The sequence below is a fragment of the Ambystoma mexicanum genome, chromosome 2p, assembly GCF_040938575.1.
Source record: "Ambystoma mexicanum isolate Mex_15411 chromosome 2p, UKY_AmexF1_1, whole genome shotgun sequence".
Taxonomy (NCBI): domain Eukaryota; kingdom Metazoa; phylum Chordata; class Amphibia; order Caudata; family Ambystomatidae; genus Ambystoma; species Ambystoma mexicanum.
Window position 1 is genome coordinate 721,537,084 of NC_090923.1, and position 27,685 is coordinate 721,564,768.

Genomic DNA, 27,685 nt, shown 5'->3' on the forward strand with positions numbered 1-27,685 from the left:
ACACAGGTAACCAAGGAAAACACCTTACACCAGCATGCTGAAAAAAGACACACTTTATTAAAGTATAAAATATCATCTCTATAAGGTCACAATAAGTACTTTTGTTAGACAGAGCACATGACATAAACAGTGTATGTATAAACACAGCATTCTACCCCTACTACAAAAAAGTATGTCAGGTCAAGAAAGCTTAACAACATAGGATGAGATATTATAATAAACATTGTACGGGGGGCGTGGCCAGCGCGCATGTAGAGAAGGCGGCTTTCCGTGAAGCTCCTGCCCATGATCCTGCAGCACAAGAAGTATCGGCGAAAATAATGAAGCTTCAGGGCTGAAAATCAACCGAGCCATAACAGATCCTTCCGGGAACACCTGATCAAAAAACCGGAGAGAATCGGCACAGGCAAAGCGGTTAACGAACCGTCCGAAATCTCTCCCCCTGCGACATCCAAGATGGCGGCCCGCAGCGGAGAGACCCACTAGACGTGACGGGACGGAGACGGGATTACAAGCCTCCGTGGAACAACACAACTTCCCACCTCCCCCCGGGCAACCGCGGTGCCATCACAAGGCAAGCGGAAACGGGGACGCCCGAGGCGACCCAGGACGGACAACAGACGGCGATACCCGGAAGACCCCCGGAAGAGGGAACTAGGTAAGGCCCGCCGTCCCCACCACCTGAAGGGAACACCCCCGAAGGAGAGTTGCCCCCACGAGTTCGGGAGCCCAGCGGAGCAGAAATCACACGGGACTGACCCGGTTGACTCCCACCACCACAACCCGAAAAACCCTAACGGAGGCCCGTGGGTGGCGGAATGAGGCCAGACCCTGTAGTGGAACGAACATCTTAGGGGCACAAGCAAGAGAATCCTGGCAATAGCAGTGGAACCACTCGATCCGGAAGTGGCTGCCCCATTTAAGGCCTCACCACCCTCCCAGCACAGGTCACGGACGGCACTCTATACTAACCTTTGCTTACCCACTGCATCGGGACACCGAGGGACTTGAATCGGCTCGATCCCATATTAGTAGTCCACCGACTGAAGCTGCCGAGGCAACACGACGCCCCGCGAGGAGAGATGTCTCCCCCCAAAAACAAGTCCAGAGCCGTAACGATGGACTCGTACACCACAGCCCGTCCGAAAGCACAGACGCCACAAGCAGCGGACACCGCGACCGAGCCACCAACCCCGCCGGAGGACTCCCGCGACTCCCAGATCCTCCAGGCGATAGCAGCATTGAAAACAACAGTCGAAGATATGAGAGGAGAAATAAAAACAGAACTACAACTAATAAGGCAAGATGCTCGCAACTTGGCCGAAAGAGTCACTGCCACGGAAGCCACCCTACAGGACAATACGGAGACCACACAAGAACTAAAAGCGAAAGTTAGTGAACTGGAATCAACAGTGGCCCGTTTGGAAGCACGGTCAGAAGATGCGGAAGGTCGGGCTCGCCGAAATAATGTCCGAATTCTAGGAGTTCCAGAAGACATGGAGGGCTCAAACCCCACAGGGTTCATAGAAACACTACTGTTGCAGGAAGTAGGAGCGGGCAATCTCACCCAAGGGTTCTCAGTGGAGCGGGCCCACAGGTCTCTCCAGAAGCGACCACCTCCCGGGTCTTACCCTAGACCAATGATTGCGAAAATATTGAACTTCAGAGACCGAGAGACCATACTGAGGTTCTCGAGGGAAGGAGGGGAGATCAAAAGAAGCAACGCATCAATAGTCATGTACCCAGACTATACCCCTACGGTGCAACGGGCAAGGAACTCTTTCATTCCCATAAAGGCCAGATTGCGAAAATTGAACCTCAAATATATGCTGCTATACCCGGCAAGACTCAAAATACTATACAAGGGAAAGGCCATTTTCTTAGAGACTCCAGCAGCAGCAAACCTTTGGCTCGAACACAATAACCTCGCAGACGACACTGAAGAAATCCTGGAACACAACAAAAGATGAAACCATACGAAGGCCCCATGTACACCTAAATATTACGACCAAATTCGCCGCCGCACCAAGGAAATACCAAGATTGGGCAGGAAGCCGGAGGCCCACTCGCAGAAACGCTGATGACCCCCCCAACCTGGAAAGGAGTGGGCAAAAAACCCACACGCTGCCTGAGCCGAAAGACCTGGATAGGCCTGGAAGGCCCAGGAGCCCCCGAGCGTCGTCAGTTCGAAACGACTGCTGGGAGCAGTTTCTTGTTGTTGTTTTTCCTAGTTAATCCATTCCACAGAATGGCAGTTAAAACAGTTACCACGTCTCCACACAACAAAATGCAATCAGCGAACTGGCGGACTGAAAAGGCGGTCGTAAAGGATTGGAACCTGCGGGTAGGCGAAGTCCCTGGGGCCCTTGACGAGCCCATAAGCACCCCAAGAGAAGCAAACGCCTCCCGAACCCCCCGACGATTCCAAGATGGCAGAGCACATTAAAATATTAACCTGGAATGTGAGGGGCCTGGGCACCTATCTTCGCAGAAACCGGATAAAATCCTACTTACAAAGAAAAAGAGTGGACATTGCCCTACTACAGGAAACACACTGTACCGTGGAAACCAATGCAAAGCTGCAGGAACACTGGGGAGGACAGGGCTTCGGAGCACCTTACTCCAAATATGCCAGAGGGGTTTACACCTGGATCAACCCTCAAGTACCATTCCAACTGACTGGTAAGGAAAAAGACCCAGAGGGCAGATACCTGATAATTTGGGGCATTCTCGAGCAAAGGGAGATCTGCATAGTAAACTCGTATTTCCCCAACAACAACATCCCTGCACACTTGAAAACACTGAACGCTAAGATGGTACAACTTAGAGAGGGTTTCTTCTTGTGGGGAGGCGACTTCAATTGTGTCCACGATTCCGTGCTAGACAGGTCTTGGCCTCCAGTGAAGGGTCCCTCCACAGCCACCATGTCCCTAGCCACCCTGGTCAAGGAATTAGACCTGACAGATGCATGGCGAGAATTGCACCCAGACGAGAGAGCCTACTCTTACTATTCCTCCCCCCACAAACTCCACACCAGGCTAGACTACCTCTTCATAAGTAGAGATCACCTGCCACAAGTAGGGGGCATGCAGTATTTAGGTAGATCTATCTCGGACCATTCCCCACTCCTGATGGACTGGCATCACAACAGTCCCAGGCCGCCCATCCCCATGTGGAGGATGCCTATCAACGCCCTGAAGGACCCAGCCTTCAGGGAGGAGCTGCAAGAATCCATAGAAAATTACATAACAGAAAACACAGGAAGTGTAGAACATATCGGCGTGGTTTGGGAAGCCTTAAAAGTAGTAATCCGAGGGGAAGTAATAGCGAAAGCGGGAGGTATCAGAAAAGCATTAAGAGCTGAACTCGAACAGAAGGAAGGCGAGATCCAGAAATTAGAAGCCACCCCAATAGAAACCCCCGGAAGGGAAGATGACCTCAGAACCCTTAGAGATGCCTGCTCTGGCGCGTGGAATAGACTGGAAAAATTTGATTTTAGCGCCAGGACCAACAGAACACACGCGGAAGCAGATAAACCGGGCCGGTTATTGGCCTGGCTGTGTAAACGTGAACACCCCAAACAGATAACCACGACATTAAGGGACGAGCATGGCATAGAACACAAGACCCAACAGAGTATCAATGATACTTTTAAACATTACTACACAAATTTATATTCCCACGTGGACAAGATCCCACCGGAACAAATCGCAGATACACTAGAGGAAATAGGCTTACCCAAGCTATCACCAGCACAATCCGATACCCTGAGCTCTGACATCACACTAGAAGACATAGCAGACGCTATACAATCCCTAGCCACATGCAAAACCCCAGGAAGCGATGGACTGCCCTCTGAGTTTTATAAAACATTCGAACCCTCCCTAACGCCACTACTATACCAGGTCTTCTCAGAAACATATGAGAGAGGCGTTCTCCCAGACAGTATGACAGAGACCCTAGTGATCCCAATGCTCAAACCTGACAAACCCCCTGACAAATGTGACTCTTACCGCCCGCTTGCTATGCTCAATTGCGACGTTAAAATATTAACAACGATCCTAGCAAAACGACTATCCAAAGTGATAGGGGAAATAGTACACCTGGACCAAAACGGCTTCATACCCGGCCGCAATACATCTCTAAATTTGCGCAGGCTCCAACACATCATAGCCCAGACCAACACATGCGACGAACACCTAGCACTACTATCCTTAGACGCCATTAAGGCGTTCGACTCCATATACTGGGAATGGCTAATAGCAGTTCTGGAGAGATTCGGAGTTGGCCAAGGATTTATCAGATGGGTCAAGATCCTGTATAGCAAACCTAAGGCCAGGCTGAAATCTGGGAAGTACGTGTCTGAAAAATGGGATATTCAGCGGGGTACTAGACAGGGCTGCCCGCTCTCCCCCATGCTCTACGTCTTAGGATTGGAACCTATAGCAATTTATTTCAGACAGCAATTCTTTGATGCGGGGATCAGGCTAGCAGGAATAGACCATATCATCTCATTATATGCGGATGACGTCCTGTTGTATGTTAACAATCCCCACCTAAATGTGCCGACAATATTAGAGGTGCTCGACAATTTCACCAGATATTCGGGTATCAAGTTTAGCAAAACTAAATCCTGCTTGTTCCCTCTGGCAGGACTGAAAAACAGAAGCAGCGATGATCTCCCCAAAGTGGGTATCGAATGGCAGACTGCCTCCTTCCGTTATCTAGGGATCCAAATAATGCATACCCCAGAATTAATGCACATACACAATACACAGGCCAAAGTACCAGCACTACGCAAATCCATAAAATTCTGGGCGAAGCTCCCATTGTCCATGCTAGGGAGGGCCTCGATAGCCAAGATGATTATTCTACCCAGATTTCTGTACGGATTCCAGAATGTCCACTTTTACATCAAAAACCCCTTCTTCCAGCTTCTCAATAAAATAATCAAGGAATTCCTCTGGGGAAAGGGCAGACATCGGGTAGCCTTATCCACGCTAGTCCTACCGTACGACCAAGGTGGCATACAACTACCAAATCTAGAAAAGTACTATCTGGCGGCCCAACTGAGCCATGTATCCAAATGGCTAGCGGACGAAGCCACGTCCGAGACACCCCTGCTACAGGCCATGATAGCCCCGATCCGCTTGAAAGAATGGCTTTGGGCCCCACAGAAACTGACACATAGACCACCACTATTGGCGACCCTAGGCAAGAAGATATGGCACAGAGCCATGATGGTCCTGCGCCTGAAACACCCGTACTCCCGAGAAGTGCCAATCATCTCAGGGCTCGACAAGACAGACACCAACCCATACAATATCAGGCTCTGGGAAAAGAAAGGGATATACACTTGGGGCGACCTATACACCGACGGCATATTTAGAGAATTCACTGAGCTGCAGGCGGCAGAAGATATCCAGGTCGGCCAGTTCTTATGGTATCAAAAGCTCCGCAACATAGCCCGCACAAGATGGTCCACCTGGCCGGAAGAACCCGAGCGAAGGGGGAAAACCGATATCTCAAATATACAGTCTTCTGAGAAACATCCCTAATCCTCGCAGTGCTGCATTAAAGACCCGCTGGGAAACAGACATGGGACAGGAAATGACAGATAGCGAATGGCTCAGAGCATTGGCCTTCCCAAAAGAGGTCTCCAGGAACCAAAGATTTAGATTAATTCAAATCAACGTATTATACCGTACCTACTTGACCCCGAGCAGGGTGGCAAAGTTCAAAAGGACCACTGAGACGCACTGCACCTGGTGCGGGACGGATGAGGCTGACTTGATCCACATGCTATGGAACTGCACCAAGGCACAGAACCTCTGGTCGAAAGTGCAGCAAACCTGTGAGGCAGCAGAAGTCACAAGATACAAATGGACCCCAGCTGAGTGCCTCCTAGGCAGCTACTCTAGGCCAGCCAAACTGAAACACGCTGTAAAGGTAATGGACCTGCTATGCATAACGGCCAAAAGAACCATCGCCATGGCCTGGAAAAAGCCCACAGGACCAAGCCACAAAGCATGGCGCAGAGAACTGGAAAGGTGGGCGAATGCCGAAACCAGAGCCTGGGAGGACAGTGTAACTAGATCTACCGAAGACTCGAGCATGGCACTAGAGGCATGGAAAGACACCTTAACCAAACTGTTCAGATCCCCCGATGACAAACCTCCCTGAATGTCGCAGGTATCCATCCCACTGCTAATCATAAAATCAAGGAACATTCGAAACCACACCCCCCAACCCCTGGACTACACCGAGAAGAACTCCCCCCGCTCCCCTGTGGACACTAAACCCACCCTCCCCGACAATGCCTACCGCCAAACACCCATTCGCAAGGAGACTGTTAATGTTAAGTTTGTTTATGTATGTTGTTATTCTGTTTTATGAACAAGGCATGACTGTAATAAGTCGGTCAGGTGCCCTGAATTAAGGCCCAGACCAGTAAAAATGTAAAGCGCTCTTAACCACAAATGCCAATAAATAAATTTTAAAATAAATATAATAAACATTCTACAAAAAATAATCAATCATCGCGGAATAACATCTTTGTCGCAAATAATGTTTTCTTTTTTTTCATGGTATATCTGTCTCAGTTAAAGGTCCGGAAGAAGCATGCAATGTGGTCTATATTTTAGCCATAACAGTATGAACTACACATTGGCCGCACAAAGCATTTGTGACTGGTGTATATCAAATTTTCGGTCACAAGTAGCATTAGGGACTCGTACATGTAACAATATTTTGTATGTTACATGGTAGTTTAGAGAACAAGACAAATGTATTTTAAGTGTAACCTTGGGATCCTATTAACCACATGGTTTTGAGAGTTAGTTGGATAACTATTGGATGCAATTTACTGATGATAAAATATATGAAATGTATTATTAAACATATATATTGTTTGTATTAGCACATTGGAGTTTCCCAGGATCAGTTTTCATTGTTTCCAATGCATTATGGTGGGTGTAGTGCTTTCTATGAACCAATAACAACATAGCTATAGGGCTTCTAATTATCTGGAGCATGGGGATACACTAAACATATGTAGACCGAGAAGGAGAAAAAAGGGTCCTTTAATAAACAAAGCAAAAAGCCAACATTGGGTTAAAAATCAAAGCAATAGCTGAGGTCTAAAACCTCTCTAAGTGTAGATAACGATGTCAGAGCAGCAAGGATTAACTCTCAGGTAGGAGTAGCAGGTTGACACAGAGGTACAATTTTTTTACAAACATAACTAAAAAATACAATACTCTGATCAACTGAAATACTTTAATAAAGCGACACGTATCGAACTATCAGTTCAAATAAGTATGTTATGCATTAATACACAGTATTAAAAATAATCCAATAATATTAGAAAACCAGCAATGCCTATACAAGTATTCTTCTAACGCTGGTGCCTATGTGTAAGTCATTTACCAAGGGTAAGCACCCAACAGAAAATAACAGGGCTGTGGTGAGAACCGGGGAACCCTCAAACCTAAGAAGCAGGTAAGTCCCCTGTGGGCCTGCATCATACTGTAGACACATCCCAACCATAGTATACATGGAAGGCCCTAGGAATAGCAGTCACCACCCAACACATATAGGTAGGTTACGGGAAAACGAGGGAAACACAATTTTACCAACAGGGAAAATATGCAATATATCCCTAAGACCTAAAATAGTAATCTGTAATCATTTGAAATCCCTAAGGCATTAGAAAATGATTAATGCACATACACCTATAATTATATTATAAACAGAGAAAGAATTAAACAATTGTAAACCCTAGCCAAAGGCTTCCAGGAATAAGTAAAACATATTAGCAATTGTTATCTGAATCCCTACATTTCAATGGGAAAAAAGTTACAGAGTTACTAGAAATAGTCATATTGTTATGCTTCCAGTCCATGGAAGAAATGGTTATAAGGACTTAAAAATCACAGGTAAGTACCAAAATTGCAAATTTGGCAGAGAGTTCTCTGAACCCCTAGGGAATCCAGGTTAAGATAAGTACCACAGAGTCAATTTTAGATGAGGTCCTGGTAAGTTGACAGCTCCATTTAAATGAATGGGAGAAAGCTAAAGGGCCATCCGCTTTAGTGGAGGTAAGTGTGTTTGACCCCACAGGTGTGGATTCTGCAACAGGCCACAGGAGACCCAAAAGAAGATTTCCATTGATCAGAAGATGCCCTCAGGCCCCAGAGCAAGAGGCAGCAGCACAGGAGAATCCCCCAATTGAAATCTATGGGTAATGCAGTAAGGGTTCACCTCAAAGGAAATTATACCACACACAAGGGGAAAATAATCGCCCACTACACTACCCACTGGAAGGTACTCACATTGATAATTTCGGCAAAAATAGATACAGCAGGGTGAAACAACCCTGTGAGTAAATGGCCCTTTCCTAATAGGACCACTAGGATCTCTAACTTCCAGCCAGGAGTGAAAAATCAAGCGAGGGAGGCTCTAGAGAAGAGAGGACCCAACTGCAGGGTAGACAAAAGAAGGCAGCAGCACGCCAGTAAACAGTCCCAAGTCGGAGACAATTGCTGGTGACACCATTGGATGTCCTGATCTGAAGATCTGGTGGGTAGTTGAGACCAGCTTCTGGACTTCTGCTGTGACCCTCAGCCAATAAGAAGATTCTGACAGAAAGCGACAGGTGACAGCAGTAAAACAGCCCAGAGACGGTTATAGCATGGAGTGCTCGGCCCAGATGATATGCAAAAATGGCAGGAATCTCCTTCAGTAGGTCAGCAGACCTGCTTCCTCCTCGTTGCGTAACAGGAATTGAAGACAGAGAGACAAAGGGGGCGGGGCTGGTCCCACTTCAGCCAGCCGATCACTAAAAGGGCTGTGGGCTGAGGGTCAGATGACCAACAATACTGGTTGGTTAATAGGACTGCCACTCAGCCTTAGTCCCTCCACGGGAAGTGAGAGCTATAGTCCAGGGACCTATTCTGGCCTAAAAAAGTTAGGACCCATATGGAAACTACCATGATGGGCCCACAAAGAGCCCATATAGTCAGAAAAGCCATTTTGTGGCCACCTAGAATCCAGGAAGCCCTAAAACTATAAATTGCTGCAAGCAGGATTTTAAAAGGTACATTTGAATTTTTGTTTTTGTATTTATTTATTTATATTGCGCCTAGACCTAAGTGCTGACCAGATTTAAAAAACAGCTCAATAACACGAAACAACAACTGTAAGGCCATTTGTAAGGCGGAAAATAAAGTAGAAAGGATTTAAGTCCAGGACAGAATAATGGAAGAGACGTGGAAGAACGAATTGGGAGCACAGAGAGAGTTACAGTGTTTGGGAGCCAAAATTGAGAAAGAGCGGAAGCAGGATTGGACATAGGGTGGTTTAGGCATGGCAAGAAGGAAAAGAGATATAGAGCGTAGAGAATGAAGAAGAGAGTAGAAGGAAGTGAGAGAAGCAAGGAAAGGAGGAGTGAGGCCAGGCAGACGTTTAAACACAATACAGAGAAAGTGGAAGAGAAAATGAGGCTCAAAAGAAACTCAAGAAAGGGAATGAAGAGAGGAAGAGATAGAAGAACAAGGAGGGAGAGTGAGTAGAATTCTGCTTAAAAGATGGCTAAAAGATTGAAAGACCAATGAATAAAGAGGAACAGTCAAATAGAAGTGAGAACATCTCAGCAGCAGAGAGTGAGGGAAGGTGGCATATTTTAGGAATATTAAAGAGGTGAAACAACAGTTAAGAGCAACAGAACTAATGTGAGAAGTGAAAGAGAGGGAGGAGTAAAAAGTAATGCTAAGATTGTGGGCCGTCTCAGCAAACGGCAGTATAACAGGTGGAAATGAAAGAAAAGGAAGGGGAGAGGGATGAAGAGGAAGATGGAAAGAAAAGGACTTTAGTTTGTGAAGGATTAAGGTTAAACGAAACAAGAGTGCATCCAATGTTGGATAGAGAGTAAACAAGAAGAAAGATATGCATGTAAAGAGTTGGAAAAATTAGAGAAGTTCCCTATCTCGGATAGGGAAGAAGTACAAAGAGAAAGGAGGAGAGGTCCAAGAACTGAGCTTTAGGGGACTACAACATGCATAGGAATGGAGGCATAGTGTAAAAAAGACCAAGAAACAGAGTAGCTGCTATTTATAAATGTAGGACGAGAACCAGCAGAGAACAGAGTCGGGAAAACCAAAGGAAAGAAATGAGGAAAGAAGAGTAGGTTGATCAACAGTATCAAATGCAGCCGAGAGGTCGAGCATAATCAAGATGAGGGGTGTTTGGAATGTCTAGCAGAAAAAAACAAATTACATGCCGATTCTGTAATGTTTTCTAATGGGCGTTCCTCCCAGGGATTCCGCTTCTTTGATATCTTTCTCCCAGAGCAGCTGCTCTTAGAAAACGGTTTCTGCCAACAGGGGGCACCACGCGGCTCCACCAAATGCCTCTACACCCCCATGCCGGCCATGAGGTTAGACCAGTATATATAGAGGTACCACAACCTCAGTTCCACCCTTTTCCCTTGCAGTCTGACGTTTAGAGGCCACAGAACCAAGGTGTACTCGCTAACCACAAAGAGGGGCAGATAGGGGGGGATGAGGAATCCGTGGGAGAAACGTCCATCAGAAAGAACAATAATGAGAGGTAAATAATTTGTTCTTCTAATGGACTCCTTCTGCAAAGGATTTTGCATCTTTGATAGACTTTTATAGCAGTACAATGACCTGGAGAAGGGAGGGTAGCAAGGACACCGCCTAAACCAGAAAACTCTGAAGGACAGCTCTGCCAAAACGAGGGCCCTGACCGGACATAGAATCCTAGCAATAATGCTTATCAAATGTGTGCAAAGAAGCCCACGTAGCCGCTTGGCAAATATTCAGCAAAGGGACTACACGCTGCAGTGAAGAGGTGGCAGCCAACCCTCTGGTGGAGTGAGCCCTTTGACCCTCAGGGACCTCATTGCTGGCCAGATCATAGCATTCTCAGATGCAGAGAATGATCCATCAAGACATAGTCTGTTTAGTCACAGCCCTGTCCGCTCGGGCATCAGTGCATCCAACGAAAAGCTGGTCATTTGTTCTGGCCTGCCATGTCGGAGAGACGAAAAACCTGAGGCCATATGTCAGATCCAGTGATGGAAACGCTCCTCTGCCTTGGAAGGATGAGGCAGAGGTAAGAAGACAAGCAGATTAATCATTTGAGGGAGATGCAAGTCTGAGACCACCTTTGGGAAGAAGGCAGGTCTAACTCTCAATGCCGCCTACTCCTTGGAGAAAACTAAGCAGGGAGGAGCAACAGACAATGGGCCTCATTACGAGATTGAAGGCAGCCATGGAGCTATTATCTCCATGGCTGCCTCCAAAACCCTTCCGACTCCGCCCTGGTGAATGGAGCAATTACCAGTCCAGTCCGAGGTCGGAGGGACCGGTAATTCCCCATCCACCAGGGCCATTCCCCATTCCCATTGAGCCCGTATAGGGCTCAATGGGAATGGGGAAGGTGCTAATAACGGTACCGCGAATTGCGGCACCGTTATTAGCTCTAGAGTCCCTTTGCGGTTCCCGTCCTTAACGCCTGCAAAAACCAGGCGTTACTGAAGGACCCGCAAAGGGAACTCGTATTAGGGAGGTAAGGGATTACCGGCACCGGTGCCCTTACCGGTGCCGGTAATCCCTTACCTCCCACCTCGTAATGAGGCCCAATGCCTTTACCTCACTCACCGGTCTAGCAGAAGTGATGGTGCCCTGGAAAATAACCTCAAGGGTGAGAAACATTAATGAATAAGAATGAAGGGGCTCAAACGGTGCACTCAAAAACATTCATACCAACTTTAAAATTATCAAGATTATTGATAAAATGGCTACGTTCCAATTTCAGCATCACATGGAGAACATGGGTCTTCTGCATCAGAAGCAGTAAGGGTTTTGTGCCGTTCATGGTACGGAGAGTGCTCTTCTTGATCTATGCACTCATGTGTTGAATTCTCTGGAAAAGAGTGAGTCCGGGATGCTGATCCTCTTAGATCTCTCAGCAGCTTTTGATTTACTCGATCATGGCAGATTGTTGAACGCATTGACCCACACCAGATGCTTTTCTGAGAAAGCCAGGGAATGGAGGGATTATTTTGTTGGTGGTCGTTTTTCCAGAGTTTGTTGGGGCGATTGCTCCTCTGACCCTGCACCCGTTAGTTGTGGGGTTTTGCAGGGGGCGTGTTTGTCCCCGCTTCTTTTTAACATCTTTATTAAGGCCCTATGTGTGGAGCTAGAGAATCTGGTGATTTTCTTTGCTAATTATGCTGATGATTTCCAGCTTTCTGTGAGCCTTAGCAGAGATCATGAAATTGACCAGAAAAATCTAAATACCATCTACCAGTTTATCAAAGACTGTATGACTACAAACTGGCTATGCCTGAAAGCAGCTAAAACTGAATTCATGGTGTATGGTTCAAAACAAGCAAGAGAAAGACTGGGACCCGCCTATAAGAGTTTTAGTATAGACGGAGGTTCCATCCCTGTAGTGAGGAAAGTTAAAACCATCAGGGTGTACATGGAAGCATCACTAAATGTTGATGCCCATGTGAACTAAGTAGTCAAACATTCCAACCACTACTTGAGGGTCTTGAGACAAATCTGTCCAAGGATTACTCAGGCCAACTGGGAGAAGTTAGTTTGTGTTATTGTCTTGCCCAGACTGGATTACTGTAATTCCTTCCTTGGTGGTGCCTGGGCAAGCTACAAAAGTTTCAAAATTATGCTGTAAGAGTAGTTCACAAGTTTGAGAGTAGAGAACCAGTCTCAGCAGCCCGCAAGGAACTCAATTGGCTCCCGGTGGCCGCGAGGGTCCAATTCAAGCTGCTTATGCTGGTCCATAAATGCTTACTTGGTAGTGCACCAATGTATCTGCAGGAGAAATTAGTGGTCCACAGGCCTGTTTGCCCACTACGGTCTATGCACACTAATGGCCTTTTGATCCCACGCTTTAAGCAAAGTAGGGGAAATGGTTGTTCTTTTCCGGTACTGATAGCTCAAGCGTGGAATAAGATCCCGGACAGTCTGCGAATGGAGAAGAACCATCTTGACCTCAGTAAAGGGCTGAAAAAATTGTTGTTAGTCTATTTATTTTCTTATTAACGCGCCAGATCGCCCGCAGGCCTTAAGGCACACACAAAGGACACATCCACAAACACAGAGAACAAACAATGATGCAGAATCAGTGAGCCAAGCAGAAAGTGGATATAGGGGGTCCTGAAGAAAAATGTTTTCAAATTCTTTTTGAACTCAGCAAGTGTCATGGTCATTTTAAGATCCATGGGAATGGCATTCCAGGTGGCTGGAGCAAGCACATCAAAAGCAAGGCAAAATCTGGGTTGGCTAAGTTTAGCCAGGTCAAGAGACCTGAGAGCACGTGCAGGCACATACCTCTGGATGCGCTCGGACAAATAGCTGGGAGCTGCAGAGGTCAAGCACTTAAAGGTAAGTGTCAAGATCTTGAAAGAGACACAGTGCTTGACCGGAAGCTAGTGCAAGTTATTTCTGGCTTCAGTAATGGACTGTCGTCTGGGGATACCCAGCACTGCTCTCACCGCACCATTTTGTGTGACTTGAAGGGCAGCGAGATTGGATTGACCCGTGCCTGCCAACAGGCTGTTGCAAAAATCCAGCATGGAGTTTTTTAAAGCAGAGGCTAGAATGGACACGTTTTTGACAGACAGAAACAGGAGCAAGAAGCCCAACTGCTTGTTGATCCAACCACAAGAGGCACAGGTCTTGGCTACGTGTGGCCTCATGGTGAGCTCAGCATCAAGTGTGACGCCAAGTGTTTTGACGCTCTTGGCCACCGGGATGAAGACGTTGGAGACTGAGAAAGTAGCATATTCCGGAGAAAGATTTTTAAGCATGTGATTTGAAGCAGGGATGAGAATCTCGGTCTTGTCCGCGTTGAGAGCCATGAAGTTCGCAACCATCCAAGAGTGGATGATCGAGTAGATGGCATTCATGGCTTGCAGATCCTGGGCATAGGTGCCTGAAAGTTCTAAGATGACCTGGGTGTCGTCGGCATAATTGGTACACCGGACACCCAGGTCATCAAGCAACAGAAGGAGAGGCAGAATGTCCTCACTCCTCCTACTGTGGACTTCTGTTTGTTTGTGATTGTTTTATGTGGCGCCCGAATGCCCATGGGCTTTGGCGCAATACAAACAAATAGAAATAGAAAAATAGAAACTGCACATCCCATGCCAGACAACAAACTGGTGTGGGGGAAACACCTTAGAAAGAGCCCTCAGGAATTGCATGACCATGGTGATCATGTAAAAGGAGCCCCCCTCCGGGTCCTCTTGAAGACCGAAATGGCTGCAAGATACCCCCTTACTGTACTAATCTGCAGACTAGTCCGGGTCAAAGACAGAAACAAATCCAACACAGAGGATGTGGAGCAAGTAAAAGGGTCCAGATCCTTCTCACTGTACCAAGCCAAAAACATACAACACCTGAAGGCATAGATGGACTTGGTGGCAGGTCTTTTAGAAGAGAGGACACCCAGAACATCCTCATCCTCTATCCAATTTCTTATACCTTAGCCTTTCAGCAGCCAGTCATGAAGGTTCAGGCTGCAGAGGTTCGGGTGGAGAACCCTCCTCCCTGAGTCGGAGATGAAGTCCGTCCTCTGCGGCAGACCCCAGAGAGGGCTGCAGGGCCATGTCCGGCAACTCCTGGTACCACATTCTCCAGGCCCAGTCCAGAGCGATCAAGATCATAATGGACCCAAACAGGCACAATCCCCTGAGAACCAGCAGTAAGACAGGGATGGGGGGAAAGCATAAGGCAGGTCAAAGTCCAATTTCACTGTCAAGGCATCCCTCAGAGCTTGCTGATGAGGGAACTTCCTAGAGCAGAACCCCTTGAACTTCCTGTTCACACTGGAAGTGAATAGGTTCACTGGAGGAGTGCCACAAAGAGGGTAAATCTCCTCCAGAACTTATTGGCAGCACTTCCACTCATGGGAGGTTGAAGACGGTCTGCATAGTGCATCCTCCAGCAAGTTCTCCTTGCCAGCCAGGTAGGCCAGTCATAGATACACTGCCCTTCAGAGCCAAGAACCACAATCACATTGCTTCTCTGCACAGAGGAAATGAGCCCACACCGCCCCGCTTGTTGAAGTAATGCATGGCTACAGTGTTGTCCATCAGGACCAACACCGTCTTGGCCATCACAGAGGGAAAGAAAGCCTAATTGCTTTCAGCTCCAGCAGATTGATGTGCTCATAGCACTCTTATGGGTACCACATTCCGCTCACTGTTAGGTCTTAGAGGTGAGCACCCCATACTTTCAGGCATGCATCCTTGACTAATCTCACTTGTGGTTAGGGTTGATGAAACAATGACCCCTTCAGGAGTTTGCCCTTCAAGAACCGCCATTGCAAGTCTCTGGACACTCTCTCCCCGAGACCAGTGGAAGGTTTGATGTTCTTCCCTGAAAAAGCAACCACAGTGAGTTCAGAAGCCACTGCAGCGACCTGATGTGCAACTGGCTTCTGGCACCACCAGTATGCAGGAGGCCATAAGACCTAGCAAGTGCAGAAAAGCTGAGGCTGGAACTCTCGTCTGTGGCTGGAAAACTTGGACCATCTCTTAAATGTTTGGCATTCTGTCCTCTGGTGGAAATCGCTGGCCCAAGCATATGTCCAAGACCGCTCCGATAAATCAGAGATGCTTGAACAGCGAAACTTGATAGATCTTGGAGTTCAGGGAGGAGCCCACAATGTGCAACACGTTCGGTACAGGTGTGCCGACACTAGAACTGGGGAGTGGGCTCGGATGAGCCATTCCTCCAGATAGGAAAAAACATGAATGCTCTCCCTTCTGGACAAGCTTGGTAAAAATCCTGGGGACCGAAGAGAGTTCTAAGAGATTCCCTACTTTTAATCTCAAGTACTTCATGTGCTTCTTGTGAATGGTCACATAGAAGTAAGCATCCTGGAGATCCAGGGATACTAGCCAGTTGTTCACTTCCAGGGCCTGAAGAATATGGGCCAGAGTGATCACATTGAACTTGTCCTTTTGCAAGTACAAGTTCAAAAGCTTCAGATGGAGAATGGGCCTCAGACCACCATCTTTCTTCTGCATCAGGAAATATGTTGAGTACCAACCCATGCCTCGTTGGGAGCAGGGTACCAGTTCTATGGCCCCTTTTGTCAGAAGCTGACAGATCTCTTCAGGATAGGTTCCGAAGGCAAGGAATGGTGGCTTGTGGGGAGGTCTGACAGGCAAAAGGAAGGCAGTACCCCTGCAGTATGACCTGTAAGACCCAGGCATTGGAGGTGGTATCTGTTGTGGCTGCTGAGGGGCAGAGGGTGGTCTGTCTGGCGGCCTCAGCAAGAAGGACAGACAGTAACTTCATTGGACGAGCTGCAGTGCCCAGGCGTCTGATGTTATCTCTCGTCACTGTGGCACGTGCTCTCCAATCCTACCAGCAACCGGAGAAACGTGGTGGGGGGAACTCAAATCCGTTTTGAGACCGGAGCTGACCCCATTGCCACTGCTGAAGGCTGCTGGACCCTAGAGGCTCCCCTGACCCTACCAGAGCGCGGGAAACCCTTCGGCCCCTGGTTAGGTTGTGCAGGCTGAGTCTTCCTTCCAAATGAGGTAAAGTGCTGATAACCACTACACCTGGATGAGAAGTTAAAGGAAGGTTTTGCTGGTTGCTGAAAAGCCAGGTCTAGCTACTTTGAAGCCTCCTTGGACTCTTTAAACTTTTCCAAGTATTCATCAGCTTTGGGCTTAAGAGACGTTTGCCATCAAAGGCAATGTCCAAAAGCTTGTTCTGAAATTTAGGGTTAAAACCTGAGCTGTGCAAGTAGGCTTGCCTGCATATCACTGTTGCCGACCCCATCGCCCTACCAACACAATTCTCTATATCCAGACTGGGTTATAGAGCCTGGCGGGATACCTCTTTGCCATCAACCACCAAGCGGAGAAACCCCTCCTGCATTTCTCCCCTGCGGGATGTGCTCTGCCGCTTCTTGAGTCATCCTCTAGGGGACATGTGTGTATTTGGCGAATGCACAGGAAGCATTGGTAGCCTTGAGAGCCATACTGCCAGCTGAGAAAATGTTCTTAGCTAAGGTGTCATATTTATTTAACTCTCTTTCCATTCGCAAATTAGGGGTGGTCGTGGAAGGTCTAGTGGAGATTGTGGCCGCCAGAACTACTAATCCTTCTGGTGTTGGATGGATGGAAGGTAGGGGGTCCCCTCATGCCGGTTTGTACTTTTTGCACAGGGGGAATAGAACAAGGTCTTTGCCACAGTGCGGCGATCGGGCCAGCAATTGACAAGTTAAATGGCATAGCCCTTTCTTTCAGTGGGCCCACACAGACGATGTCAGTGAGTTTGTAAGCCAAAATCAGATTAGCCAGGGGAGAAAGGCTGAGGGTATCAACCATCCTCTCCACAGTTTGTCTGTAGGAGGCATTGGCATGGCCATAGGGGTGCGCCAGCTGTGTTTCGAGCTCTGGCGAGGTGTCCAAACAGCTAACATTTAGAAAATCTCCTGCCAGTGCTACGAGATCCACCTGATTGGTGAACAAGTTTGTGCCACCGGAAGAACCTGGTATCGGTACAAAGTCGTTCCCATCATCTTCAAATATGGAATGCATAGTGTCAAAGAATGAAGTTCTCAACTCGGTTACCAATGACTTTTCATAGTCGGCACCGATATCGACTTCAGCGGTTTCAGGGCGGGTGGCGTTGAGCACACCACATCAGAAAGTGGTTTTGAAGGCATTATTCATAAATTGTGAGTCGATGTCAGCCTGGAGGGCTTTGAACCCGATACAGGAGCGGACATCGCGATCGAATAAATGCCAAATACTCGACGTGAAATGGAATTCAAATGACAAAAAATATTCTCTGACCAGAAGAGCCATTCCTCGAGCAGCATGCTGAGTGTGTGGAAAAAGGGATCTGGGGTACGGGGGCGTAGGGACACAGTATATGTACGGCGACTGACATCACGTCCTGAGTCGATGACCGGCCCATCGAGTCAAGACGGATCGGTGGCCGAATCGAGTAAACACCCTGGTGAAATATTTTCTGAGCAGCTGGCGCTGGAAGGGATATCTCTCTGATGAGGAATCTGGGGGAGAAAAGCAATCCATTGAAGTGGTTTTAAGGTTTGCCGTAGTGGCCAGAATCATCAAGCTTTCCGGAGAAGCATGGGCAAAAAGGAACATGGGGTCTGAGAGTGCCGGCCACCCTGTACTTCTTTGCCAGGTCATGTACCACTGTGAGAACTGAAGCCGGTTTGGCCTATAGTTCCAGCACTGGGCCCTATACTGCCTAATTGAAAGGCAATAGTGTCTCTTTCTTTGGACCCTCATCCAGTATGTCATTTAGCTCATAATGCACCTTCAGACATGAAGGGGCAGAAATCCCTAAGGTGTCGACCTCCTTCGCCATCAGACACTGGAAAGTGGCCTGTGGTTTGCCTGGGGTGGCAGCAAAGCACTTGCCTCCTGCAAGTCAGCCACAAGACCCACCAAGGCCCCTTGTTACCCATAACACTCCTCTGGAAAGTCCCTGGCTTCCCTAGGGTGGAGGGACTCCAGCCCGAAAGGCACTGGTTCTCCCTCCTCGTCATAAATGTCCTTGAAATGGGACATGTATGCTCTCTGGGGAGCGGGAGAAAATCTCCCATGACTTCGATGTTGTCCGGGACCATCGGTGCTGCGAAAAAGGGACCTGAGGTCAAAGGACCAACATGCAGAGACGGAACAATGTGACCCTTAGATGTGTTCTTGATGCGCCTGCTTGTGGATTCCCTGTCGTCTCGTCTGAGAACGGTGGCCAAAGCAGTCACTGCAGAGCCGCGAAGATGTCAAGCAACTTCATCCTGAATGCCTCCCATTCCTCAGGAGAAGACGTTTTGGGAAAATATACTTGCAGAGTCTCTTACTCCGGGACGTCCTTGGAGTGGTGGCTTCTGTTCTTTGGAAAATAAGAGTGGTTCTTCAAAGAGCCTCTAGGGGATCTTGACCTCTTTCAGTGTTTTTTCTTCTTCTTGTCCTTTCAGCCAGTAGACAGTCCCTCTGTGCCATGGTCTGTGCCCAGCCACCTCGAATGGGTCCCTTTAGCACATCTTTCCTTGCAGCGGAAACTGAAAAGATTTGCCTCCTGTTCTCACAGTGCTTTTGGGTGCATTGATTGACACAATGCACAGTCTTTTGGGTCGTGGCCCTCACCAAGACACTATGGCCACGCAAGGCAAATGTGGTGCAGGTCCGATACAATCATTTTGAGCCTGCAAGCCACGCAGGGTTTGAAACCGGGGCCTTTGTCAGATTCTGCATTGTGATGAATGCAAAGAACGGAAACTAAAGACTGGATAAAATAAAGTTCAAGAGCAGTCTTCCTAAAGTGAGCAGAGTGCGCCGCGGAAAGAGGGTCTCTCTCTACACCAATCTGGTTTCCGCCCAATGTATTCTACTGAGATGGCTTTGCCCTCCCAGCACAGCTGCTCTTCACAAACTTTTCTGCCGCAACGGTGTGCAGCTTCGTGTCTGCTCAGCATGACTCCTCTGTGCCCCACGCGGGTCATGATGTGGGGTCAGTATTTATAGAATAGCTGCGCCCAGTGACCTCCGTTCTCTGAGAACTCCTGATGCCAAAGCACTGCATGTTACCTAGAGGAACGAGACTTCCGACATTCCAGTCTAAGACAAATGGAACTGAGGGATACAAGACACCCATCGCTTAAAGAACTTGCAGCTGTGAAGTCCAACAGAAGATGAACCTGCAAGGACGCCATTGTGAAGTGCCATACTACTGTCACCAAACCATGACTCGATCATACCAGAGGGTCTGCACTGTGTCTCAGTAACTTTGACAGCACTTCAAAACAATGCACTGATTCCTGCCAGGGCCTCTTTGTCTTTTACATGCTGCTGTATAATACCTTGAAACATTCCAGTACTGATGTCTGATGTCAGTGGAGATACATGGAGTGGTATCCCCTACCTACGACAGTGCAGCACCTGGCTGAAATGTGTCAGAATCACATGACAAGAAGTCACCACTGCAAACATTTGGAAAGTTGGAAGCTCCAACCAGGCTACTGTCTAAGGATCCCAACTGAATGGTACGTTATGCTGTTGTGCTGCTTTTGGCCCAAACTTCACTTAATTAGGCAATTTATTTCTTTTGGGCATCTGACTCTCATGGGGTCTCAGGAGAAACAGGACCCTCTGAGACAAGTCATTACAAAGGAAACTCCTACTCTGTACTTGGCAATAGGTGCCCATTCTAACCATCCTTTGGCTAGACCAATGAGCCATTGTTTGGTTATAGCCTTGGTTACTAACCTAGCTCAGCATTGTGGTGGAACTGTATTGGGCGTGTTGGACATCACAGTGATCGGGTATGACATTTCCAGAGTTCGGTAATATGCTAGATTCCCTTGCAAAGAAGCATCTTCACAAGTTCAGAAGCTAAACCTGCCTACTAAACTGCTTTCTGGGTTGTCTAGCTGTCTTGTGAAAATGCATTGTAAGCAACACAGTCACAATCTATAGTATCTGGGAAGAGTCTCTACTTCCTACACAACCTGTGAGACAGCAAGAAGAAAAATCTACTTAAATAGCTATACTTGGCTTTAGAGCAAGATCCTTGTACTAGACTGAATCATTGGCCTTTTCCTTGAGACCGTATACCCAGTGGGACCAGTCCGGGTCCCATCAGGAAAGAGTAAACATTTCCATCCCACATGCAGCCCACTGAATTTCTCATGCTTGCCAAACTCGAGTGTTCTAAGTCAGGTTTTTCTATAGTAGCCTGGGCTAGCCACACAGAATCATTCACATAACAATAGACTTGTTTCGGAGCTCTGTGGACATACAGAAACTGTGATTTGACATTTATACATTTACTAGCTGTTACCAACGTACAATACGCCGTTCTTGCACATCTTAAAGGTCAATATTGGTCAGTAATTCATAGGGTCACGTCTGTCCCCTTCTTAAATATCAGAAGTACCACCCATTGCTTCCAGCAAGGGGGAGTATGTCCCTGTGACTTATTAATGGTTATTGAAAAGGCTAAAAGTATAGGAAACTGTCTTCTTTAGAATTTGAAAGGCATTTTTGTATCAGATGGAATGAGAGTTGTGCGCAGAATAATAACAGTATCTAAGTTGAATCCCTCGATTACACAGGCCTCTATGATGTGTCTTTGAGACACGTAATTGTCAACTTTGTTCCATTGCAAAGTCTCAATGATGGCATACGATTGTGCAGCAGCATAATTACAGCACCAACTTTCAGTTTTAGCTTGTGAGGAGGTATTCATCCTACAGCACTTTGCACTTTAGAGATTGAAACATTGAGCCAGTAATTAACTGTTAATGGCACAGGAACCGCTGTGCCCTGTGTGAAGATAAGTGGAAAGAAGTAACTTCAAAGTATCCCGAATGTTTGCGATAGTGGACGGTGAAGGTGACAGCATAGCATCGTGCACATTCTGTTTGTTAAAATGTTAGTTGTTGTTGAAGTGGAAGGGCAAACAGAGGTGCATGTTGCTATTTGGACAGCAGAGGGCAACCTAACACTGATGAATTGCATCAGCTGAGTACAGAAACATACCTAAGCATTTTATATATATAGATATTCATGTTATTAAATAACTAACTATCTCAGTGGGTTGTGACATCTGCTTAAATTGCTTGGTAAGGGGACGGTCTGGTTTTCTAAAACCATGTAATTGCTTTACTTACTACCTACTTTCCAAGAGGTAATTTCCTTCAAAGTGTTCATAACATTTGTAGATGTTTGGATACTGTAGCTCGGGAGAATAACATTGGATTTTTTGTTCATGTTTGGAATAGTCATGACTTTACTCATAACATATTTTTCTACATAATTGCTGACACATCCTGCTGCAGTATAACCTAAACTATTCCCTCTCTCATAGAAATAAGTAGAGGGGAAGGGTTTAGGCAAATGGGCACAGGTCGGTATGGAACCATACAGCAGCTGCACAGAGAGAAGCTCAGTCAAGTGATTATAATGTAGAATGACTGTCTTGTGGCAGTGAGCGGGTGGGATTTTCATCTTGAAGGAAAAGATGGAGAGCTTAGGCTAGTATCTTAGAAGGGGTTGTCAGTCTGATAGCAGCACAGGTGAGGCGAGTAGTGCAGCTGGATGGAGGCCTGCCTGGTGACACCTACTGGGGGATCAGGTATAGTTAGGTGAAAGGGAAAACACATCACCCTGGCCGCAGTGCAGATGGAATCAGTCTGGTGATAGGGGCCCAGGATTATTTTTCAGCAGTGATAGACAGCGGGGGTGAGCTCAACCTGGTGGTGGACAGGATATCTGCCATGTGGTGGCATTAGGCATTGCTGAGCATCATGGAAACAGCGGAAGGTAAGGTCCAACAATGAGGATGCAGAAAAGGGAACTAAACAAAGCTGAAGATACAGCAAGGACAAAATTATGCTTAACGGGCATGAACAGCACAACATTGACGCAGGTATAGGAAAAGCTGAGCATGGTGAAGGGATAACTGAAGTTAAGGGTTGTTGCAAGCATTTAGAAGGTTAATCACAGAAGCAGCAGGACAGATTAGCAGGGTATAAAGTGTAAGTGAATCTCAGTGTAGGGGCACTGGGCATAGTAGCAGAGGTAGAGAAAAAACAGATGTGGCATGTGCACATGAAGCTCAGCATGGGAGCAGGGAACAGAGAAGAGCATGGTGTAGGGACAGAGAAAGCTAACCATATTTTGGGACATAGGGATTTTATGAAGGCAGCAGGGCAGAGAAGGTTTGGCATGGTTTACTATAAGCATTGAATAAAGCCAATCATTAAGTCAAAGGTTCAGCAGGACATCACCAACAGTGGTAGCAGATTCAAATGTCAGCATAGGGACAACCGTGACTAGAGAACTGGATGTTGGTAAAGGGCGAAATTTAATGATAGAAGAGACAACAATGACAATGTTCTAGAGAGCAAGATGGTAGCTCAGCAGGCTAATGTATGTGATACACAAATGTGGGCTCACTCAGCCTCTAATCGTTTCAAGGCCAATAAATAGTTAATATAATAAGTATGTTTTAAATGGGTCATTTTAAAATTACGTATTAGATTGTTGAGAAACAAGATCAAAGTGCAACTAATTCTTTGTTGGGTTGCCTGCAAAAATAGACCCTGCATGGCAAGGGTGAGTGCATACACAATGCCTCACCTTTGCAGGCGCTGATCATCTGCAAAACCATTTCGGCGGCACCACGATTGTGCAGACGGGATTGCTGGTAGAGCAGCTTTTGCTTCTCCATCTCTTTCTCCTGTGAAAAGTAAACGGGAGAAATCCCATCAATAAACTGAAACAAAGAGACCATCATTACAGCAGATGCAAAAACACCATTCAGCACCTTCAGGATACGAACCTCAAATGGAATTTCGGTCTCTTCTCCTTCCTCACCTTCCTCCCCACCTTCTTCAAGGTGACAGCTCTAAAAATGGAAAAGAAGACAGGGAAAGTGTCAAAGCATGTGCTTCCTCTGTCAGCGCCAGTAGGCATTTAAACTAACAATTTTAATGTTTGCTGACATGCTCCCTTCTTTAACTTTTCCAAGGTTTATGGTCTGGTTGAGTTCAATACCACAGGTAAGCTCGCCTTCTTTTACTCCTCAAGGCAGCAAGTGCATGCAAAAAAGAATGGGAAGCACATCCACCTAAGATTTCAAGCAGTCTCAGCCTGCACTGACTGGACTGACCACAAGGTAGCAAAGGTGGCATGTTTCTGTAGGTATCAGAGTTGAAACGGCAGAGCTTCAGGATTCCCAGTGCAAAAAAGCAGGAGGATGTTCCTGCAGGAAAGGGGGAGATATAAGGAGTCAAGGGAAGGAAAATGACTGTCACCAAAGTGGTGATGTTGCTGCAGGAGTGCTGGTGTACAAAAGCACAGGAGGAGGGTGGGATTGGGATGTACCTTCAGGATTTACCTACCTTTGCCATAATATCAGCGTAAGCCATGTACAGATAATCCTCATCCAGTTTGCTGTCAGAAAAGAGGAATGGAGACAGACGCCATTAGAAACAAATCACAATACTTTGAAGGGATTCAGTGGCAAATTCCCAAACTGCTGATATGTGCAAAGCCACAGAGAGCAGTTCAAAGGGACAGTAGTCAATCCGGCTTCAGCATCACAACATTCACAGAATGGAAAGTGGTCTATAGAACAAAGCTAAAATTGGGGAGAGGCAGCTCTACAGCCAAGGTACCGACAATGGTCTATAGAACAGCTTTGACCCAGTAAGTACAGCAACCACTGGGCAGTCCGTGGTCCATACAACCTGTTCTGAACTTTGTTTCTGTCTAAGATAAAGCTTATGTCTGAAATGCTCTAGACTGTTTTAAATATTTCTTCACATTATTTATCAAAGTCTTGTCAGTTTTCTGAACTTTGCAAGGAAATACTTAACTTTCAATTAAGTCTGATCACCCTCTTGAAAAAACCATGGGACATTTTAAGTATACATGCTCCTTCTAAAACAATTCTTCACCTTTATTTACAAACCAATTCACATTTCTATTTTAAAATAACCTTTGTTACAGCTTTGACATAATTAAAGATACTTTAATAAGAAATATAAGTTACATTCTAAACATCTAAACCATTGTGTGTGCTTTTATATGAGTCTTTTTATTAAATATGGCCCACATTAAAATACTTTTGATAATAATTCTGCAATCCATATCAGCAAACAAATGATCTTGTCTTAAATGAATAAAAACTGTAATATTTACAATTCTGCGCACATATTATTGACTTTTGTGCAGGTTTTATATCGCACTTAACAGTTTAAAAAAATAAAACAAATACCACACACCTTTTAAATTGTTATGTATGAGTCCAAAAATCCAATACGAAGGCAATGCACCATTCATCTACCATCAATAGAGTCTGTGAGATACCTAAACTGCGCAGCAACCACACCTTTCAAAAGTATAGTGTTGCAAAGTCACATTGGTGGCAGCTGTGTGCTAAATAAAACACCTTTTAAATTGACATATTTTCTGCACCAATGTATTAACAAAACCTATGTGCTTGTTTGAAAGAATGGTGCACTGAGCTTCTAAGAAAGCTTCAGTTTTTAAACCGACTGTACACATTTAAAGTGAATTCTCTGTTGTTAAAAGAATTCTACATACTTTTAATGTTGAATTTGGATTTTATAAAAGAACACTGAAATGTTCATAAACGAAGTCTGAGCACAGAATTGTGTGCACTGTTTATACAAAAGCACACAACATTTTCAAATATAGCGTTTGCTTATTAGTCATAAAAAATAATAACAATGGTCACTCTCTCAAATTGTATGTGCATTCTTCAGTATCAGACCAACGTACAAAAACATAAAAAATACTGTTAAAAATGTGTGCAGTTTACAAATACCTGTACAAATAATTCCTACAAAATTATTGCAGTTCACTTTAAAAAATGAAAGATAAGGCACACAATATTCTATCCTAATCTTGACAATACATTTCGTCCTGTTTTTCACCCTGATTCATGGATTATTTGCGCCAGAAAAAATGGGATTTGTGCGCCATTCTGCCCGCAAATCCCCATTTGTTAAACAGGGATTTGCGGGCAGAATGGCGCACAAATCCCGTTTTTTTGGCGCAAATAATCCATGAATCAGGTTTGACTTTTCTATTGCAAAGAAATCATATTCCACTGTAAGGTAGGGTATTTGTTGGGCTCCCCATCTCTTTTGACCTGGGGACTATTGGAACAGAATGGCAATATTGAGGGTGATTGCCCTCCAGTCCCAACATGGCATAATGGGGCGAGCTTGTCTCATATTGATTACATCTGGGCCTCAAGCATATTATTCAATCACTGTAAATGTTTTCGAGCCACACCTACTTCCTTAAGTGATCATTATCCTCTCCTTGCCATGTTTGACCTGGGCTTAGCAGTAGAGATGCCTTAGGGGTCCCTGGGCCCTTTTTAGTTTCATCTACAGGGAACCACATCAGGTGAAATACAAGAAAACCACCCATTTCAACTCGGATATAAACACACTGGGCCTCATTAAGAATGTTGCGGTAAGGCAACAACGGCGCCAGTAGTGCTACCGGCGCCGTTGTTGCCATGCCGCAACATTACAAGTTTTCTCGCAGGGGTAGCTCTGCACGCCTGGTCAGACCAGGCGTGCAGTGCGGCACCCGCAAGCAGACCTGGATGGTAGCAACGGTACCATTATGAACGGTACCGCTGCTACCATCCTCCCCATTCCCATTGAGCCCTACGGGGGCTCAAATGGGAATGGGGACGTACTGGGACTGGATCCCGCGAAAGGGAATTACTGGGCCCTCCAAGGTCGGAATGGCACGGTAAGTCCCCTTTTGCGGGACCCGGACCCGTGTTTGGGGGTAGCCATGCCCTTATTAAGGGCATGACTACCCTCAAACTCATAATGAGGCCCACTATGTTAATCTGTTTGAGGTTAGCCAAACTCATAATGAGGCCCACTATGTTAATCTGTTTGATGAGTTTCAATTCAGGTTTTCATTTCATCCCAGGATTTTTCATAGACTCATTATTGATGCTTTACTTACTGTCCCAGTATTTAAATGCCCTGTTCAGATAAAAATTAAACATCTGCATTGCTTTGGGAGTAAGACTATCGATAAAAAAAGAGCACGTTGCAACAGCATTAAGAGGCTTAGACACGAGAACCCTTCTGGCAATATCTGCATCGGCAAGATTAACATTTTAATACAACACTATAAGAATTGGCTCAAAAGTCATCAAGCCACAATGTTAAATAGAGATAGCCCGTTAATTCTAAAAATACTTTCTCACTATTTCTGACATATTACACGTGACGTGTAGCGCCGAGATGACTGACTGGACTGGCCCGCTCAGCCTAGTTTGTCTGGCTCGCAAGAATATTCTTCTGCAAAGGAGAAGAGGAATTAACCACCCGTGGAATTGAGTGTCAACCCGCCTTCCCCACTCCCGTTGTCTTCCCACTGATCACTCTTGATGTCCCCTCCTTAGTCTCACCTGATGGTTTGGAAGGATGAGCTCTCCATCCTGCGTCGACCGCAGGGGCGCGTTGATGACCAGTTACTTCACTGGCGTAGAGGAATTGGCGAGTTCCAGTATTGACTCTAAAGTCCAATTGTTCATAAGAGTTCAAAGGTCTGCTCTTCACTCTGTCCGATTCCTTGCAGGTTGCCGATTAATCCACTCGAAGATTTCCAAATGGCACTCGGTAAGATTCAGGTAAGTCTATTGTATTTTTCCCCTTAGGGGCCGGGGTACGGCGATGAAGCAGAGTTGACTGTGCCGACCCGAGATGAGGTGAGACCCTGTGGTAATTCAGGTAAGTTTTGTGGGGGGTAACTGGTATTGTCCTTGCTTTCTCCCCTTAGGGGCCGGGGTACGGCGATGAAGCAGAGTTGACTGCGCCGACCCGAAATGAGGTGAGTACCTCCCGTGGTAAATCAGGTAAATCCTTGGGGGTAGCTTGTATGGCCTTAGAGAGTCCCCTTGCTCACCTTGCTGTCTTTGTCTCCTTAGGTGTCGGAGGGCGGCCACGAGATGGAGAGAGCGTGATGGAATGCTGAAGTACCGCAAGCAGGTGAGTTCAGCGCGGCGCCGTAGGAATGCGAAGCGATGCTTCAAAGACTTCTCTCTTTCAGTTCCGTGGC

At 46.4% G+C, this 27,685-nt stretch overlaps 1 protein-coding gene across 8 annotated transcripts in view; it reads right to left on the minus strand.

The window, feature by feature from the left end:
- RYR1 (ryanodine receptor 1) overlaps nt 1–27,685 on the minus strand; it is a 946,449-nt gene that overhangs the window by 217,301 nt on the left and 701,463 nt on the right. For all 8 annotated transcript variants that reach the window (XM_069644325.1, XM_069644324.1, XM_069644319.1 and 5 more), the window contains 3 exons: nt 23,962–24,013; nt 23,400–23,465; nt 23,198–23,297 (listed from right to left, as the gene is read on the minus strand). In XM_069644325.1, the coding sequence (XP_069500426.1) occupies nt 23,198–23,297; nt 23,400–23,465; nt 23,962–24,013 (218 nt within the window). The remainder of the gene's footprint in view (nt 1–23,197; nt 23,298–23,399; nt 23,466–23,961; nt 24,014–27,685) is intronic.